This window comes from Equus przewalskii, chromosome 21 (assembly GCF_037783145.1).
Source record: "Equus przewalskii isolate Varuska chromosome 21, EquPr2, whole genome shotgun sequence".
NCBI classification, from domain to species: domain Eukaryota; kingdom Metazoa; phylum Chordata; class Mammalia; order Perissodactyla; family Equidae; genus Equus; species Equus przewalskii.
In genome coordinates, this window is record NC_091851.1 from 47,843,960 (window position 1) to 47,863,500 (window position 19,541).

Below are 19,541 nucleotides of genomic sequence, written 5' to 3' on the forward strand. Positions count from 1 at the left end.
GGGGCTGTGCTGGGCTGCAACTGTCCTCAGCAGATGGACGGGACCCCGTAGGACACACAGAGAAGCTGAAAGCAAACCAATCCCACCTGCAGGAATCCAGGTACAACCGTCCTTTACCGACCGGCCTAAGTGATTTCAGGGCAAGGACGGAGTGACAACAAAGTATGAGTCGTGGTCAGGAAGAACAGCACGACCTCACTAACAAATGGCCTCGGGCATTCTCACAGGAGAGAAGACTGGAAACTGGGCCTGATCCAGCTCTAAAACTTCGGGCTTCCTTTCTTTCATCATCCACCATCACGGGTGTTATGGGTAGGATTGTGCCCCCGCCGCCAACAAAAAAAGAAATGCTGGCGTTCTAAGCCCAGGATCTCAACCGCGAACTCATTTGGAGACAGGGTCTTTACAGAGGTCATCAAGTTAAAATAAGGTCATTGGTTGGGCCCTAATCCGACTAGTGTGCTATAAAAAGGGGAAATTTGGACACAAGACAGATGCACACAGACGGCAGCACGTGAGGGTGAAGGCAGGATGCATCTACAAAGCAAGGAACGTGTAAGAGGCCAGTGACCACCAGAGGTGAGGGGAGAGGCCAGGAGGAGACGCCCCTCACAGCGCCCCGAGGCTGAAGAGGCCTGGAGAAGACACTCCCTCACAGCGCCCCGAGCAGGGAGAGGCCTGGAGGAGATGCCCCTCACAGCGCTCAGAGGGAATCGCCCTGCCAACACCTTGATCTGGGACTTCCGGGCTCTAGAACTGAGAGCAGGAATCTCTGCTGTTTAAGCTGCCCATGTGCAGTGCTTTGTGACAGCGGCCCCAGGATGCTGGTTCAACAGTCACCATAATGAGAACAGTGTTTTCCAGTGTGACTTGAAAATAAACCCACACACTGCGGGAGATCTGTCAAACTAGTTAAAATTAACGTGAAAACCAGACAGCAACTCCAATGTCGCCAACGACCGGCTACGTGGGGTGCCCAAGAGGCAGTGAGCGGTGTGAACTCAGGCGGCTGAGCCTCTGACGTGGGCCCCTCAGGAGCTGTGGTTCACCAAGGCCAACCTGTAACACTAATGACACAGGTGAGGCGGGGGCCTCCTGGAGACCCCATCCTTCTCCGTCACTGTGGGTCCACCACAGGGCTGGGGCCACCGAGTCACCTAGGCCAGGCTCACCAGGGTGTGCTTGTGTGTGTGGACCCCCAGGGCCTTACCTTGCCTCTCCCAGTGGTACCCCAGCTCATCTGCATGGACAGGAGCCCCGGTGTCCACACAGCACAGGTCCATCCGTGTCCGAGGTGGGGTGGCCCAGACTGTGAGAGCCTGCAAGGTGTGGGCTCAGTTGCCGGGCCCTCCGACTTGACGCACACGGGTCTTACTCTGCAGCGTGGTGGTCCTGTCCTTGGAGGTGAGGTGATTCCTACCAGATTCGCTGGGTTCTAGATACTGATTCTAACAAGTAGCTCATAAATAAACACCTCAGCAGAACCAGAGTTGAGTCTCTGGCAGGAGAATCTACAACTGGAAAACTGGGAAAAACAGGCAAAACAAATACAGATAAATTTGTTTTTAATAAAGGAGTTAATTTTCTTTCAATCCTATATAAAACAATAGCAATTAAAAACTTCATTTTTGAAAGTAAAATATTTACATATGAACAAGTAACTGTGCAAAATTTACATGAAAAAATGGAAAGACAGGGATTTCCTAAAAGACAAAATAAAAGGTGTAACAGTTTTCAGGTGTTGATAAAAAATACTGATCAGCATTCAGTTCACACTCGCGCCAATTAAAGTCTAACGTGAGAGTTCACACGAGAAAGCCCAGGTATTTACAGTCATAAAAGTACTATCAATAGACAATTTAATACAATAACCTCTGAAAATATAAAGAACCAATTAGTATATTTGCAATAAAAAAATAGGTACAAAGAAGGGGCTTTGCTCTGGACATCTGTAAAGTTGGCCCACAGCTTGCATACAGTCTCTTAGCAAAATAATTATAGTTTACAGAGCCATTTTTATGTTATGTGCCAAAAATTATGTACAATTACTGACAAAATACACCAACCATTTTTCAACACTTGATTCACACTGAGAAACAGTCTTTTGATGATTCTTCTCAACTTTGATTTTATTTCATCTAAGTTTTCACTTTTAGCTAAAAAACACAGTGCAAGTAAAATATATTTATGCTGAAAAGGTTTCCATTTCTTTTAACTTTACAGCTTTACAAACTATAGCAAATAAAATGCATTTGTACAGATGCTGACCACACATTCAGAAGGAGCCCACCATCACGGGCTCAACTAAGCAGAAAAGTGATCAAATTCCGAGGCCAGGGCATTATGATGAATTGTGTATCCTCGAGAATTCTGAACGGAGGGGAGAGGAGAGGAAGGCAGATAAATAGTCTAAAAAATCAGTTTGCTTTGCCAACTGACTAATACAAAAATAAAATAAATGAAATGAGGTCATTGGCTGTAGACACACACCTACGTAGTAAGTTGGGTTGAACTAAACCAAATGCACAAATAATGAAGAAACCACTAGGAAGTGACAGAGGGCAGCTAGTTATTTGCTAAACGATTCCATCAGTTTTTATATATGGCTTGTTTGGCAAGAAGGCCACTCAATCAAAGATGAGTTAAGATTTAATTGTCCTTTAAGAGTACCCACAGCTCTGTACGCTCTGTTACAGAAACGTGTTTTCTTCCATACTGAAGAGTTGACTTAGAAACAGGAATATAAAACTGTTCCATTGTAAAGAGGTGGCTGTTTTTTAAACAATATCCCATTTGCTTGTTACAAAAAGGCGTAGTCTGCAAATATATAAAAACGTCCCCAGGCGTCTCCGTCTCAGATGCCGCCCGTCCTGTGCTACTTAAGGAATGCTTTGTAGAGCAACAGTGAATGGCTTGTCTCACGCTCATTTTCTAAACAAAATATGAGGTCCCTGAGGTTGACCCGCGTGATCCTTTGCCGCGTGAACTGTCTGGGGGTTCCGACGCCGGAGCTGCCTGGGACCGCCGAGCCCGGGCCCGCGCCCTGGTGACGAGAAAGGAGAAGACAGCCGAGTTAGTGGTGCGCAGAGGTGGGCAGAGCCCACGGCGCTGGAGAAGGGGGCAGGGGAGGTGCCGGCCCAGGACGACATGCCGTGGGGCAGCTCAAGTCTCCCCTCCAGGTGTCCCAAGGAACCCTGATTCTGGAGGGAGCCAGGCTCAGGACAGGCTCCTTCCCACAGGCGTACTCACTGAGCTGAAGCGCTTTACATGTCCCTAACGGGGAGGGGTGAGGGCAGGGGGCACAGACCCCTAGGCGGACCTCCAGAACTGTGCTCTCGGGCACCACTCAGAAGGCTAACCCCGTGATTCCCTACAGAGCTCAGACTCTGGCCCCTGGGGAGTGAGGAAGGAAAAGTGGTGGCTCCTGCCCCAAGGGGATGGCAGAACGGTGTCCCCGACCTCCACATGTCAAGGGGGCTCAGGCGGGCCGATGCTGCACCGGGGCCAGCTGTGTCATCCCTACTTCGCTGACAAAGGTGCATTCCCAATGCCACAAGGTCTACACTCCTGGGCTGGGTGGCTGGTTGTAAGCCGGCTGGACAGCAGTCCTCCATGTTACCACGGTTATCCGTGGCCAAGAGTGGGACGCCCTGTCCCTGCTGGTGTAAGCGAGACGCTGCCGTCGCCGGGCTGACAGCAGCAGTTTGGCTCAGGGTCTGCACACTCGGGCGCCTGGCGCGGCCGGCCACTGGGGGCCCAGCCTTCCCTTCTGAGAGTACGTGGAGGCTGCTGCTTGAGGAGACGGAGTTGCGGGGCTGGTTTTCCTGGAAGCACCTTGTTGTCACTTAGCAGCAGTGTCCTGTGGTTTCAGCACGTCACCAGCTCCATCTGACACTCTGGGAGCACAAACCACACAACTCCCAACTGGACGCTCTCGTTTCTTCATTCAGGACGAAAACTAAGTGTCTGTATTCTGATGGTTAAAGTTGCTCATGTATATTTCAAGTGCAAAAATTATAATGGTATTTTTACAGCATTTTCTCCAAGTTTAAGGTGGGAGTGATGAATTCTAGGCCGGCTGAAGAGCCCTGCTGGATGAGGCAGCAGCGCAGCGAGCGGCCAGCAGGTGGCAGGCGCGGACCGCGGCACGCAGCGCAGCCTCGTCCCTCCTCTACCTGGGCCCCTCCACCGCTGGCAGGGGCCGGGCACAGCTGCTCACGTCCTGTGCGTCTTAAGGCACGCACACGTGTCTTTGACTGTTAATGACAGTTTCTTTACACCCCCTTCAGACACCCTTGACCATCAGGGTCCCTCCTGCAGACCGGAGCCTCCACATCCCTCTGGCGACTACTTTTCCTCGTTTGAAAGAACCGTTTAAGTTTTTTTGGTGGTTTTCCCTGAGTCTCCATAACAGCCCTAAAGGAGCATTTCATGTAAGGGATCAACAGCACCCCTGAAAGGCTGTGCTGAAAATTAACAGTTTAGAGGAACCAGGAGGAAAAGGGATTCCACTCCACGGCCACGCGCAGCAGGGGGCCTGCTGGTCTGGACCCAAACACCCAGGGGGAAGCCGGGCAGGCCACAGCAGAGACCAGTTTCTGGAAGGAAAGCTCGGGGGGGGTGGGGGAAGAGGCTCCTCCCGCCTCCACTACAGACATCGCCGCCCCAGCTGTGAGCTCAGAGACAGGAGCACATCACTCATAATGGACTAAAATGTCTCTGACCCTCACTCTCAATTCTGGACTGTATTTGATGTTTCTAATTTCAAAATAGTTCAATGTTCAAAAACAGCTGGGACAAGTGTGAGGAGCTCGCTTCAGGAGCAAAATTTAAAGGGTGCTAAAACTCTGAAATCAAGATTTTATTTTAATTTTTTTTTTTAAAGATTGGCACCTGGGCTAACAACTGTTGCCAATCTTTTTTTTTTTTTTCTGCTTTATCTCCCCAAACCCCCCCGTACACAGTTGGGTATCTTAGTTGCAGGTCCTTCTAGTTGTGGGATGTAGGACGCCGCCTCAACGTAGCCTGACGAGCGGTGCCATGTCCGCGCCCAGGATCCGAACCCTGGGCCACCGCAGTGGAGCGCACAAACTTAACCACTCAGCCACGGAGCCAGCCCCAAGATTTTAATTTTTATTTTTTAATTTTTGCTGAGGAAGATTAGCCCTGAGCTAATATCTGTTACCAATCTTCCTCTTTTTTTGCTTGAGGAAGATTCTCCCTGAGCTAACATCTGTGCCAATCTTCCACTGTTCTGAATGTGGGATGCCACCACAGCGTGGCTGACGAGTGGTCTAGGTCCAGGCCAGGGGTCTGAATGCACGAACCTGGGCCACTGAAGCGGAGTGTGCTGAACTTACACACTGCAGCACAGGGCCGGCCCCAAGATGAACAATATTTCAATGCTATACTTTTTAGAAATTGAAACTGGTGCCTAAACATCCCAACAGGCAAGCGTCGGCACAGCCCTCAAGGGCCGGCCAGGGCACCACAACCACAGCTCCTGCCCCCTCGGGTTCTGGAGGTCAATCACAATTCCTCACGGTTCATGGACTTCTACGAAAAGCCTGTGCTCAAAGATATCCTACTTGATGCTCAAATTACTTCTAATTACATGAGAAGAGTGCCGTTTTTTCCATTTCTTCCCAAAACAGGGGCACACCCGTTTGCTGTCTTCCCTCCAAGATCTTTGATCATGTTGCCCTGTGGGTGTTCTGGCCTCGGGAGAGGGTCACAGGGACCCGGTGTCCAGCCTGCAGGGCGAGGAGAACCCGGGCCAGCTCCAGAGTCCCTGAGGGAGGCCCTTGGCCACAGCGGCATTAAAGCTCCACCCACTGCAGCCTAACGACCCCAAGGGGGGACCCAGGATGACAGAACACTCCTCCAGGCAAGCCCACCAGCAGCCCCGGGGGAGCAGGCTGCTACCAACTTCAGCAACCCTCACGCTTCATCAAAGGGGCTGCTCTGCTTTGGGTATTTTGTTTTTGCAGGCACCGGGGTTAAAACAAAGCGACCTTGGACACAGCGTCCACATTCTCCTGGAGCACCAGCCTCCCTCAAGAAATGGTCCTGTGAAGACGCATCGGTCCTGTCACAGGACTGTTGAGAGGACTAATAAAAGGAGGCTATTTCTTTCGAAGGCAATCTTTCCACCGTCAAAAACCCCACAATCAGTCTGACAGGCAACAAACACTCAGTGTAAACAGCAAATGGGGAAAAGCACCTCCCATCCAATCCCTCCTGGCTCATGGGGTCGCCTTGCTCGGGAGGCCACAGCTGTGCACAGAGGGTGGCACCTGCAATGGTTGCAGGGGGAGGAGCTCCTGGCACGGCTCCGCCCTCCCCAGGAGCGCCTGCCGAACTGGCCCAAGAACATCAGCCCCAGGGCCATCACACCTCAGGGACTGTCTCAGGGGAAAACTGCCACCGCAGGGGCCATGGGGCCCACTGGCCTCCTCTCTGCTCCCCCAGGAGCCTCGTTCGACAACAGCTAGGGCCCCAAACCACGAGCGGCCAGGAGCACCGCCAAGGGGCCCTCGGGGGAGGGCGTCCCTAATCCGCCCATGTCTGGCGTTCAGCTAGATGACCGCGAGCAGTTTGGGTCAAAGTGCCGTCAGTCCCCAGTGTCACTCTGACCCCCTCCACGATGGTGTGGCTCCCAAACTGTGTATACTCCATGTCCACGTCCGCACTGCCCATGAGACGGAACATGTACACGAGGACAGGCAGGGAGGGTGCCGTGAAAAACAGCAAAGCGGCGGAGTCGCGAGGTCCCCGGGTGAGGAGAACGAGCATCGCTCGCACGAGGCCGAAGACAACGTGGCTGCCGAGTTACCCCAGTAGCTCCCACTGTCTCCCCAAAGACAGTTCAGAACAAGAAGGCAGACACAAGTCTACACGGACGTCACCACCCCCTCAGCCTAACCTGAAAACGGGGAACACCCACATCTCAGAAGGACCACAGTGAGAGAAGAACCGACGCATCCTGAGCAGGGTTCCCCTGCGCCACAAGGCCACGTGGCAAAGACCCAAAGGAGGGAAAAAGCAAGAGGCTACAGCCCCTTGAAAGCCACCGCCAGGAAGGCTGGTCCCCCCTGTCTGAGCGCCCCAAAATGCCGGGCACCCAGAGCACGACTTGGGCGGACACAGGAAAGCACGAGATACAGAGGGGGCCCCAAGTGCACGGCTTCTGAGAAGCCCTGAGAGAACCGGGGGTGACGGGAAAGGAGGAGGGGGAGCCAGGGCCCTGCAGGAAAGAAGAGCCCGCCCCCCAAGGACACAGACCCTCCCTGCCACCAGGACGGCGGAGACCCACTCAGCCTCCAGACCGAGGCGCTGCCAGCAGGGGGCGCCATCAGACCGTGAAGCTGGCCAAATACCCAAACCACAAAACCGACGAGGGAAAGACCAGCGAGGCCACCCAGAACCCGCGCAAACCTGCAGCTCCACACCGATCAGACAGACGGCCGGGGAAACAAGAAAACTGGAAGTCAACACTTCTAGCAACGCAAAACGTACTTAAGCATTTGAGGACACGAAAATTGGAGGGGAGGAAAAACAAACAGTGGAACAGAACTAACACACCATAACCCAAGAAAACTTTTGAGAAACAGAAAAAGACCAAAATCTACACACTGAAAGGGCCTAGTAGGAAGCTGGGAAAATCCACCCATAAAAATCAACTCTGACAGATTCTCACAAAACTGTTTTCAAAGATACAGAGGCAGCCTCCAGGTAAAAAGAGAAAACAAATTACAAAGGCAAGAGAACTGACCTGGCATCAGGCCTTCAACACCAACACAGAAAGAAGGCAACCCTGGAGCAGCACTAAATCAACACCAGAAGAAAGTGGGAGCCGAGGGTCTGATTTCCAGCCAATGGCCCCATGTCAAGGCCACGGAAAACAGGCAACACACAAACCCTCCGGAGCTCTGCACGGAGGCCTCCGCGAGGGCTCTGCCACGGCTGGGCGCCACCCATGTGAGGGGCAGGCAGGAATAAGTATTAATATGCACGTGCACAAAGGTGAGGACCGGTGGAAGACCAAAGACAAAGCAAACATAATGAACCAAAGAAGAGAAGGAAGGGGAAAGCAAAGAGAGAAGTGCAGCCAACAGGCAGGGCTGAGGAAGACCAGCCAGAGCTAACAGGCTGACCAGGAAATGGGCAAGTACACCAGGGTACAGAAGCCATTTTAAAAGTCCAACAGTAACCACTAGAATACAATTAGAAACCTTCCTAAATACAAACAAAAAATTTTAATTAAAGAGCAAAGAATGCATATCTCACTGAGAAAGAAACAGCAAATATAAAAAATACACATAATTATAAGATATTATAATAGAGTCAAGACCAAGCATGTCAGTCATATTAGTAAAGGTGAACAGGCTTAACTTACCTATTAAAAGAAAAAGCTTTTCAATTCAGCTCAGAAAATGAGACCCAGCCATGCGCTACACCTAAGAGACGTACCTAAAACACAGTGAGTCAGAAAGGCTAAAAATAAAGGGAGGAACAGATGCATTCTAGGCCGACGGAAAGAGAAAGAGAGCAGGGCTGACCGTCCTGATTGAGGACACAGTAGAACTGCAGCCTACCGGACAAAGACGGCGTCATTTTAATGCTGACAGTCCTACTTCAAAATGAAGACGTAACATTTATAGATATTTAGGTACCAAATAACATGGCAACCCTCATTAAAAAGCAAAAACTGCAGGAGGTGGAAGGAGAAAAAGATAGAAACACACTAGTAGCAGAAGGCTCTAGACCACCAGACCCAGCAAAAAACACACCAAGTGGACAGAAATAAGCAAAGAGACAATCGGCGTAATCATTAAGGTACATTTTACAGAACTCTTCAAGCTCCACACCCCATCAGGAGGACACACCTTGTGCTGTATGCTGCTCGAGCACGAGGAAGGGAGACGTCGACTGAGTACAGCACGTGGCTCAGTGGCACACCACGCTGCTGCAGGAGAAAAGAACGAGGACCTCTGTGAGACACGGAGTAAGTTCCAGAACACAATCAGTGAAATGGCAAACAGCACACAGGCCCTGTGCTGTGCCACCCTTCAAGGAAGCAAGCAGGGGAAACAAAGAAATACGCTCGTGTGCAGATGGACGGAGGGAGACAGCGCCATGCAGGCGTCTTCGTTCTGCTCTGACTCTTGCAACAGTGGCAATGCTTTGCCTCAAAAACAAACAGTTAAAATCAACCAAGATGTGGGGGAATCCAAAATGGAATACAGACAGCAAGGAAAGAAGCCCCCTGTACTACAGATGAACAATGTGATGATGCTGAGAGGGACGGCAGGAAAGGAGCTCATCTAAGTAACTGTGGAATGCAGACTCCTGACTGGGTACTATACGGCTAAAGATAAGAACGGTGCAGAAATATTATAACTAGACAGTACACTTCTTTCTCTCAAGATTTAGCAATTCTGAAACTCTTTTATCTGTAAGTTAGGATTGAACAAATAAGTAAACTTATTGTGGATAATGAGAATCAGGTTTCTCACATAACGAATGAAGGACAGCTGGGAGGGACCCTTTGGTGTTAGACTGGAACCTGAGGTCTAAGTGGAAATCCACGGTTTTTAGCACAGATGCAGATGGACAGAAACACAGTTGAGCGTGTGTGCGTGTGGTAGTGCACTATCCCAGCTGTGCCCTCTGAGGTGCCTGGAAGCAGGACACCCCAGGAGCACGAGCACACCTAGCACCCAGATCATGGTTCCTTAACACCACTCTCCAACAAAAGGAACCAGGCTCCCCAGAGAAATGGTTGATCCCACGGTTATGGCAGGAAAAATCTAAGCTAAGCCTGGAACATTTCATGTGAGAAAGTAAGAATCTTCAAAGAACGATGGGTCACGTCGAAAGGACATGGGAGCCGAGCTGAAGGAGCTCACAGTGGCCAACACTGGGGCCATCTGAGGAACAAAATACACAGATGGCAGCAACAGAGCATCACTTCTAGAACAGAACAAACACGCACACCAACATGCGTCAGTAACTGGAGGACTAAACAAGTGGGGGAGGGGGACGGGCTCGCTCTCATTACAGCCGAACCCCCAGGTAACACCCGGGGAGACGGAGAGAAAGCTGCCATAAGACAGACACCACCTAAGAGCTGACAGCCGAGAACATCACCGAACGCTGAAATCAGCAGGAGAAACGAAGAGGAAGACCGGGAGAGCAGCGCAGTGTCTCGGTGCCTCCCGAGAGACTTCCTGCAAAGGGAGAAGAGGAACCTACAGCAGAGGCACCGACAGACGCCACTGCAGCCCAGTGCCCAAAGGTGTCATCAGCACTGGGACATGCAGACATCACGTGCCTCCTGATGCCACACACTGACAAGGACACGTCACTTTCGCAATATTCTAGCCAAAATTATATAACCTGGATTTAATCATGAGAAAACATAACATGTACCAAATTAAGGGACTTCCTACCAAATAACTGACCCATACTCTTCAAAAGTGTCAAGATGAGGAAAGACTGAGGAATTGTCACAGGTTGGAGGAAACACGATGAGCCAACGCCACGAGGAGTCCTGTGTAAGATCCTGCGATGGGAAAAGGACATCAGTGGAAAAACTGGTAAAAACCAAAGAAGGAGAAAATATTTATAAACGACATCTGGTAAAGGACTGTTATCCAAACTATATAAAGAACTCTGAAAACTCAACAATAAGAAAACAAACAATCCAATTAAAAAATAGGCCAAAGATCTTAACAGACCCCTCACCACATACAGATGGAAATAAGCACATGAAAAGATGCTCCATATCACACATCATCAGGGAAACGCAAATTAACACCATGAGATGCCACCACGCACCCATAAGAATGGACAAAATCTGGAACCCTGACAATGCCACACGATGGTGAGGATGTGGAGCAACGGGGACTCACATGCGTGCCTGGTGGGAACGCAAAATAGGTCAGCCACTTGGGAAGACAGTTTGGCAGTTTTTTTACAAAACTAAACATATTCTTACCACACAATCCAGTAATCGCGTTCCTTGGTATTTACTCAAAGGAGCTGAAAACTTACATCCACACAAAACCTGCACACAAATGTTTACAGCAGCTTTACTCATGATTGCCAAAATTGGGAAGCAACCAAGACGTGCTTCAGTAGGTGAATGGATAAATAAACTGTGGTCCATCCAGACAGTGGAGCAGTATTCAGAGCTAAAAAGAAATGAGCTGCCAACCAAGAAAAGACGTGGAGGAACCTTAAACGCGTGTCACTAAGTGAAAGAAGCCAGTCTGAAAGGCTGCTGCATACGGTGTGGTTCCAACTATCTGACGTTCTGGAAAAGGCAAAACTACAGGGACAGTGAGAAGACCAGCGGTTGCCAGGGGTTGGGGGGCGGGATGAATAGCTGGAGCACAGGGGATTGTCAGGGCAGGGGATACTGTGTGACACTATAATGGTGGACACACGTCGTCATACGTTTGTCCAAACCCACAAATGTACAAGACCAAGATGAACCCTAAGGTAAATTGTGGGTGCTTATGTGTCACTGTGGATTCACCACCCGTAAGAAACGTTCCACTCTGATAGGGATGTTGCTAAGGGGGAGGCTGTGCATGTGTGGGGACAGGGAGTACAGGGGAAATCTCAGCACTTACCTGCTCTAAAAAATAAAGTTTACTAATTTAAAAAATTGAACTCTGAAAAACAAACTCAAATAAGGTCTTTAGTTAGCAGTGTCATCCCAGCGTCTCATGCGGGGGGAGCTGGGTGAGGGACGTATGGAAACGCTACAGTACTTCTCTTCTGTATCTAAAATCAGGTCAAAATAAAAAGTCTTTTTGAAAAAGACATACATCAAGGAAATAATGCTAAACTCAAAAAAAGAAACTGAGCATCATGTCTGACGAAGAAAAGCATATGGAAGACTGCAAAAATTCTGGATTTAGTGTTACTCGATACCTGCATAACAACAAGTGTCCCTAACATTCAAAAACAGGCAAATCTGACAAGGCATGAAGGAGTCTCAGGAACAATCCTTGGAGACGTGCTTCTCCGCGCTCTCACCCCGGCTCTCCGTCTGTCCCGCCGCAGTCCACACTCCTCCCTCGCACCCGCCCTCCACGTCAGTTTGGAAGCATATGCTCTGCTCCTATGCATCATGGGTAACTTCCTGGATATCTGAGCACCTACATCAAACATTAATCAGTGTGCCCTTCCCATCTACCGTCCCCTCCCAGCAGAGGGACCCCAGCGGCCAAAGTGGCTGGGAAATTGGTTACATTGGACAAAAAAACAAATATATTGAGAACAATGGGAGCTAGGTTTCTCATTGAGAAGGGATTCATAAGCAAGGGAAGGGAGAAGGCTAGAAAGAGCCCTGGGCGTTGATTAGAATCTGAGTGCTCACATGAACACACAGGACTGTTTTAGAGACAGGAAGGGTCATACACACACACACACGCACACCTATACACATGCATACAGTCCTGGGCTCTGACTGCAGAGGGGCCTGGAAGCAGGGACCCCCGTGCAGCAGTCAGCACACACTGCGCTCAGATCTCGGTCTCTGGACACCACCCTCCACTGAAAGGAAGAGGGCTCCCAGGTGTAATTGCTGGTGAGGGCAGGGCAAGTGCGAGAGGGACCTGGTCACCTCCCACGCCAGTAAAACAGGTAACGCTTAAAGAGCAAGGGCAACGTTTCAAAAGGATATAGAAACCAGCATGAAGAAGCTTCCACTGACCAAATCTAGAAATAATGAGAGTATTGATTACAACCCACTGAATACAACAGGAATCCATGAGTCCATAGCACTGTGATGAATGAATGAATGGATGAGGGAGAAGGGAAAGCTCTTCTTCACAGTAGAAGGCAACTAATAAATGTAGAAAGTGTGATGGAAACAGATAATCACAATTTGGCACCTATCATGGCGTCACTGGTTCTGGCGGGAGTCACGAATGGGTGCAGAGGCTGGTGGAGGTCTGGTGAGGAGCAGAGTATTGCACAGTCCTGCATAACTCCTTATTAAATGTTAATAAATACTAAGAGAATAATGAGGTCTGTAGAGTGGAAAAACCTGGACGATCCCAACTTAACAAGGTGACCAAGGTCAAGGTCATCAGTGTAGCAGAATCCATATGATGGGCCTCCCACTGTGATGAACTGAGCACACAGCACCATCGACACAGAGGTCTGTCTTTCTGCCAGAATCACACAGACCCAGGCTGAGGATCATCCTACAGAACAAAACGTCTGTCCTCTTTACCACTGTCAAGAAAGGGGAGATTCAGAAGAGACTAATGTGGCATGCTAACTGGATGCCACACCTTCCTGGACCAAAGAGAAAAGAGATGCTGCCATGACAGGTGGTGAAATGTGAATGGGCCTGAGGACCGGCTTGGGGGGGGGGGCGCGTATCAGTGCTCATCTCCTGGGGAGCGCTGTGCAGCAGTAACGCAGGAGAGTGCCTGACAGTATCAGGATTTAGGGGAGACAGGGCATCGGATCAGAAAAGGATCTGAGATATCTATGTAAATAACACATAAACGCACATACACACGCACATGTGCATGGAGAGAGACAGTGATGAAGCAAAGGTGATAAAGTGTTCAGAATCGAGAACTGAAATGAAGGGAGTTCTTTGTACTTACTCCTGCAACTTTTCTATTGGTTTGAAACTATTTGAAATTAAAAGAAAAACATTTTGAAAAAAGCTAACCAATATATTCCAGGAAGATGGCAACAGAGGGAGTAAAGGTTATAGATCTTCCAAAAGGCCCATACAAAATACAGAGCAACCAGTCAGCAAAACCGAAACCAGCTGACAATATTTAGAACAAACTAGCGCAGATGACCCGCATGTAGCCCCAAGCCTGAGGCACCACACGACGTGCCGGAAGAGGAGACGGGCAGCTGGGAGTGCAGCAGGCCTGGAGCCCAGGGGTGGCAGGTCTTCGCCAGGAAGAGTGGCAGGTCGCTTGAGAGCAGCAGCTAAACCTGGGAGGGTCCTCTGCAGCCAGCAGCAGCCTACCCTCAGGCCCTCTCCCACTGACCTGGCAGGGCCCCATCGGCACAGGGCCTCAATCACAAGAGACTCTGCGAGGGGTGAAATCAACGTTGAGCAGGATAGGGACAACGGAAACAAAGAAAGGTCCACATAAAAGTCCAAGAGGAAAGGAAAGCCGTGAAATCTTAGACAGCAAGCTGCCCTGTGTCATCACTCAGGGAAAACACCACGTGAGGAGCTCAGTGATGTCAGCAAGCCTACCTCCAACTGCACCTTCTCTGAAAAGTTCAAGAAAACCAAATTCACACAGAAGTGAGCAACAGAAAGCATCAAGGTCAAACCCCATAGAAGTCCCTGTAAGGAAAACAGAATAAGGAGCAGACTAAAATCCCCACCAATGATGAAAAATACCCAAAAGATGTCATGAAAACGAATCAAATTATAATGTTCCATTTCAAAGCAAGCTACAGACATTAAGAAAAGGATAACAGGCAAGAAAGGACAACATAAATCATAACCAGCAAAATTTAGAAATGAGGTGACAACAAAGAAAACTAGAAATAAAAGAAATTTTCATTTGAGAAACAAAGACTAAACTAAAAAGAACACAAGAGCAAATAAAACCTTAAGAAGTAATTAAGAAGGTGAAAAGGATGAAAAGTATAAAATTTTTAAAAAAGAGATTAAAAGCATTCAAGAGGAAGTGACAGATACTGATGGCAGGTAAAGTAGATACAACCTATGAAGAACAGGAGTCTCTGAAAAGGAAAATGAAACAAAAAAATCATTAAAGGAAATGTACTGAATGAAAAAGATCTGACACTGCATGTTCAAAAATCACAGCTATGCCTGAGAACACCAACCCAGAATAACCAATTCCAAGTAAAATTAAGGCTTTAAATTTAAAGAAAAGAATTCTTTGAGCAAAAAGAACACATAATATACAAGAGAAATAAAACTACATTATCATCAGACTTTGACAGCAAGACTTTATGCCAGAAAAAAAATATCTGCAATAACACATTTAAGATTCTCGAGGAAAGAAAATGTGAGCCGAGGATTTTACAGCTGTCAAAACTGACCTTCAAGTATCAAGGGCACAAACCGTCATCAACATGCAAGAATTTGGGGAATGCTGTTCCCATAAACCATTCCAAAAGAAATGGTAGAGAATAAGATTCGAAAAGCCAAAACGACGAAAGAGACGTCAACATCAACACTAGTCACTATGAGATGCCACACCATGAGATGCCACCACACACCTATAAGATTTAGTATGGAACTAAGATCAAAGGAGGGTTAAAGGGAGAGCGTAAACAGTACACAATCGCTACTTGACGGATTACTTCTGTCCACAGCAAAGCACATGTGTGTGAAATGACGGTCCTCGCTGGAGTGCAGCCCACCCGAGCAGGAAGAGCCCGTTCACACTCCTGGTGTCCAGCCGCGATGCCACAGGCCTTCCCCGAGGAGTCAGGATCACACTCTAACAAAGCCTGAAACCAAACCAGGACAGGGAAGGCAGGGTTGGCAGTGGGGGCCGGGTGGAGAGAGGGGCGTCCAAAACACCGTGGGCTCTCCACAGATCCTTCCAATTCCACAGCGAACACAAAGCACGCCAGCTCCAGATCAGCAGCCAGGAGCCGAAGTGCCCGCTCAAACAAGAATCCACACTCTTCAGAAGGTGAAACCCGAGTCTCTCCACACCTCCGCCCGCAACATCCAGCTGGGGAGCAACTACCATCAGACACGCAGAGAAACAGGAGAATGCACTCCATCTCGAGGGAAACTGCAGTAGAGACTGCATCTGAGATGGCCCAGACGTTGAACCTGACAAAGACATGACAGCAGCCTTTATAAATGGCTCAGAGAACAATGGGAAAACAGGGTCTCAATAAGCGAGTTGACAGGGAATCTCAGCAAAGAATTAGAAACCACAAAAAAGACCTGAATGGAAACCCTAGAAGTGCAAACACATTCACCAGGAAAACTTCACCGGATGGCTTGAGAGCCGACTAGAGAAGACAGAAGCCCACGTGTTCACGGAACTTGAAGGTAAATCAGTAGACATTATCCAGTCTGAAGAAGAGAGAAAAAAAGATTAAAGAAAAGTGAACACAGTCTCAGAGACCGATAGGACAACATCAGAAGTCTAACACGTGTAATTGGGAGTCCCAGTAGAACAAAGTTAGACTGGAACAGAAAGAAATTTTGAAGAAATAAACGTCAAAATATTCCAAATTTGAGGAAAAACACTGACCTACAGATTGAAGAACCCCCAGTAGCCTAAATATTAAAAGAACCAAGTCTAAACACAACACAAACTCCTAAAAATTAAGAAGACAATCTCAAAACAGAAGACAGTGGAACAGCGTCCTTAAGAAGTGGGAAGATGGCCACACATTTATAGCTGCATAGGGTTAAGAAGAGGAGTTTTGCAATTTTGCAAAACACACTGAGAAACCTTGCATCTTTTTTTGTGACCTGGAACAAGGTCACATGTAACAGGAATTTTCTTGGAAACATGAAAGAGCCCAACAGTCAAAAAGAGGGGTTCAAGGAATAGAGGAAAAATTGCAAAGGATAGCTAATTCCCGGACTCACTTACCCATTTCAGTCCGTAGTTCTGTAAAATTAAATTACGCATATCTAGATTTGCTTGGTTTATTCAAGAATGTAGGAGAAATTAAATCTTAAATGAAAAGAGTTGAAAGGAAAAAAACTCCCAACCCAGAACTTTATATTCAGGGAAAACATCATTCAAAACTGAGGGTGAAACACAACCCCCGAGTAAACAAAAGCTGAGAGAATCCACGGCCAGCAGGCTGCACCACAAGAAATGCCAACCGCCATCCTTCAAGCCAAAGGGAGATACCGCCGAGGAAACTCGGGCCTAAGAAGACCAGGAAGGATAAATAAGTAGGTAAATATAAAGACATTGTTTTCTTTCTTCCTGTAATTTAACTATATATAAAAATAGGACAACAAACAAAACATGAAACTAACAAAATCTAGACAAACAGAAACCACTGACACCTCCCTCCTCCATGCTGGGAATTATCGTTCTGCTACAGGCTCACCTCGTGCCCAGTGTTCAGGAAGAAGAGTTACCCCACGAAGGTCATTCTGCTGACAGTTATAATCTCCCCCACATTCTTTTCAAGGTCAGTCTAAAGCTCGCCATATAGAACTATGGGGATCAAACTTCCTTCTGGAAAGAGCCTGCATCTCGTGTGATATCCAAAAATAAGCGGATCGGGATTTAAAGGCCAATCTCCCAAGGGAGGGAGACGATACGTAAGTGCAAGGACCCGGTCCTCAGCGGTGTCCGCCTCCCTAAAAGGTAAACTGAGACGCCCCGCAACCCTCCAGTCCCCGCTCCCCAGCGCACTACAGTACCTCTGTGCCCGAGCCCGGGCCTGGAGAGTCCACTTTCCTCTTTTTCCTGGGCCCGATCGCGGCTAGTGCTGTGAGGTTGGCATCTCGCTGCCTCATCTGCGCCAGTTCTTGTTGCTGCATCTTTGTTTGGAAGAGGGAATAAGGACTGTCATTTCGTGCACGTGTTTTTTGTTTAGTACAAAACTAATAGACACCAAAGGGTTTTGTAAAATTTTCTAAGTTAAAACTTTTTTCAGTTTTGACTTCCAACAGTAAGTATATTCTACAAACAGAAAAATAATAAAGCAATAGATGCTCATCTCAAAAAGCTCAGAAAATATGAACAAATTTAAAAAGTACAGACACTACCTGCACCCAAAGAGAACTTATCATTAAATTTAAAAAGAGGACACAAACTGTTTACACTGGAAAACCCCTGTGCAAACAGTTTAAATAGCCACATAAATGCCCCTCATACACAAATACCATCACTTTCTCAATCTTCTCTCTCCTCTTAGCTGTTTAGGTTGGATATGAACCTATTTTCACAAGTGTGTAGTAAAGATTCTTAATTAGCTTACCTCTTTTGCCTTCTGTTTCAACCTTAATTGTTCTGGGTCTTCTTGTCTGGATCGAGACTATTGTTCAAAGAGGTGAAAAAAAAAGAGTTATGACATAAATGTTTATCATCTAACAAATATCTAATTCATGATATAACAACATCGAGGTCATATGACAGAATGCATACTAAATTTTTTAAATGCTTACAGACAAAAGATGAAAATACAGGTTGCATAGCATGAAAAAATTTATTCTTAAGAAAATCAATACCATTTCAATATTAGAACTCAAATATTCGACATGGCTCCCAGCTGCAGGAGTCTGATCTGATGGAGCGTGAGGACGGTGCACCAGGACGGCCCGCAAGGTTCTAGACTCAGTTACGGGTCCTGCCCTCGCGCAGAGTGATGCAAAAGGTCCCGAGGCTTCCCACCCCCACCGCCGCTCCTAATCTCGCGCGTCATGTCTTCCTCAAGGCTAGGCCCAAACACTGCTCCGGCTCCTGGAAACCCCGAGTGTGTCCATGAGTGCCCGGGACAGAGAGGAGGGAGAACCCTCCGACTGACTGTGCCACCAGCACTGAGCACTTGCCTTTGCTGCTCGCATTAAAATTTCTCTTTCCTGTTCATCTTTCCTCTGTTTTTCAATTTGATCAAGCTGTTCGAAAAACTTGAGCTGAGCCCGAACATCGCTTGCCTGCTCATATCTGTCATCATCCTACAAAAAAGGTAAAAGTACTATCTGTCATAAATTTAGGAACCCAGCTAGACAGTCTGTGAACCATGCCTCCCTCCTGTGGTCCAATGCCTACACTGCTACGCAGGCCCAGACTCCTCTCACCTCCGGACCAGTCCTGCATCTGAAGGGCTCTGTACATTAACATGTACAGAAACAAGTCTCAGGTGAGTTACTTTGGGGCTCACGAGAGAATCTCCATTTTATACACTTTGGTATCATTTGATTTTTTAAGTAACAATTAAAAATTTTTAGTGACATAAATGTTTTCAAAGGAAAATGCTGCGTGCTTTTATTGTAACTGCTGCTCTGAAGGCGCTGTGCCTGGGCAAGTGAGTGGTGCCCGCCTCATGCAGTGCGGCCCACTGCTGGCTGCTCCGCGGTGCCCTCCAGGGTAGTGTTCATGTGACTGAGGAGGAAGGCAGTTCTGCTCCAAAACCTGCTGTGATAGGCCGGGGCTTTCGTGCAGGTGAGCCTCCACAAAACAAAACGGGGCAACGTTCCACATCATGGGAGCGCGCGGGCAGGAGCCCTCGGTCTGCAGGCTTAGCTGGGGCCACGGGCATTGGCAGCCCAGGGTGGATGTGGGCGGAAGACTCCACCATCTCCTCAGCTGAAGAGGTCACCCTCTGCCCTGCTGAGCTGAGATCTCTTCAGTGCATCCTCATGCGGGTCCCACTCCTCCTTCCCCAGCCCTGGGGGACAGAGCACTCGAGAACACTACGGGGCCAAAAGAAATGGAATTTTCCCAAAATCTAGTTCTGGGGAAAATTCAGAACAAGTTCACTGCAGCCACCTGCCCTGTGCCTGGATGTGGGAAGGAGGATCCCGGGCACACCAGACTGGGAACTGAGCGCAGGAAAACCACGCG

At 48.4% G+C, this 19,541-nt stretch overlaps 1 protein-coding gene and 1 long non-coding RNA gene across 3 annotated transcripts in view; both read right to left on the reverse strand.

Moving 5' to 3' along the window:
* Positions 1–1,548: 1,548 nt before the first annotated feature.
* TAF4 (TATA-box binding protein associated factor 4) overlaps positions 1,549–19,541 on the reverse strand; it is a 75,988-nt gene continuing 57,995 nt past the window's right edge. For both annotated transcript variants that reach the window (XM_070587693.1, XM_008520222.2), the window contains 4 exons: positions 18,527–18,652; positions 17,956–18,012; positions 17,396–17,515; positions 1,549–3,043 (listed from right to left, as the gene is read on the reverse strand). In XM_070587693.1, coding sequence (XP_070443794.1) covers positions 2,876–3,043; positions 17,396–17,515; positions 17,956–18,012; positions 18,527–18,652 — 471 coding nt within the window. In that variant the 3' untranslated portion in view covers positions 1,549–2,875. The remainder of the gene's footprint in view (positions 3,044–17,395; positions 17,516–17,955; positions 18,013–18,526; positions 18,653–19,541) is intronic.
* LOC139078009 (uncharacterized) lies at positions 15,717–16,092 on the reverse strand. Its single transcript, XR_011530667.1, has 2 exons — positions 15,979–16,092; positions 15,717–15,826 (listed from the first exon to the last, which is right to left on the reverse strand). It is a non-coding gene; the product is annotated as an uncharacterized lncRNA (long non-coding RNA).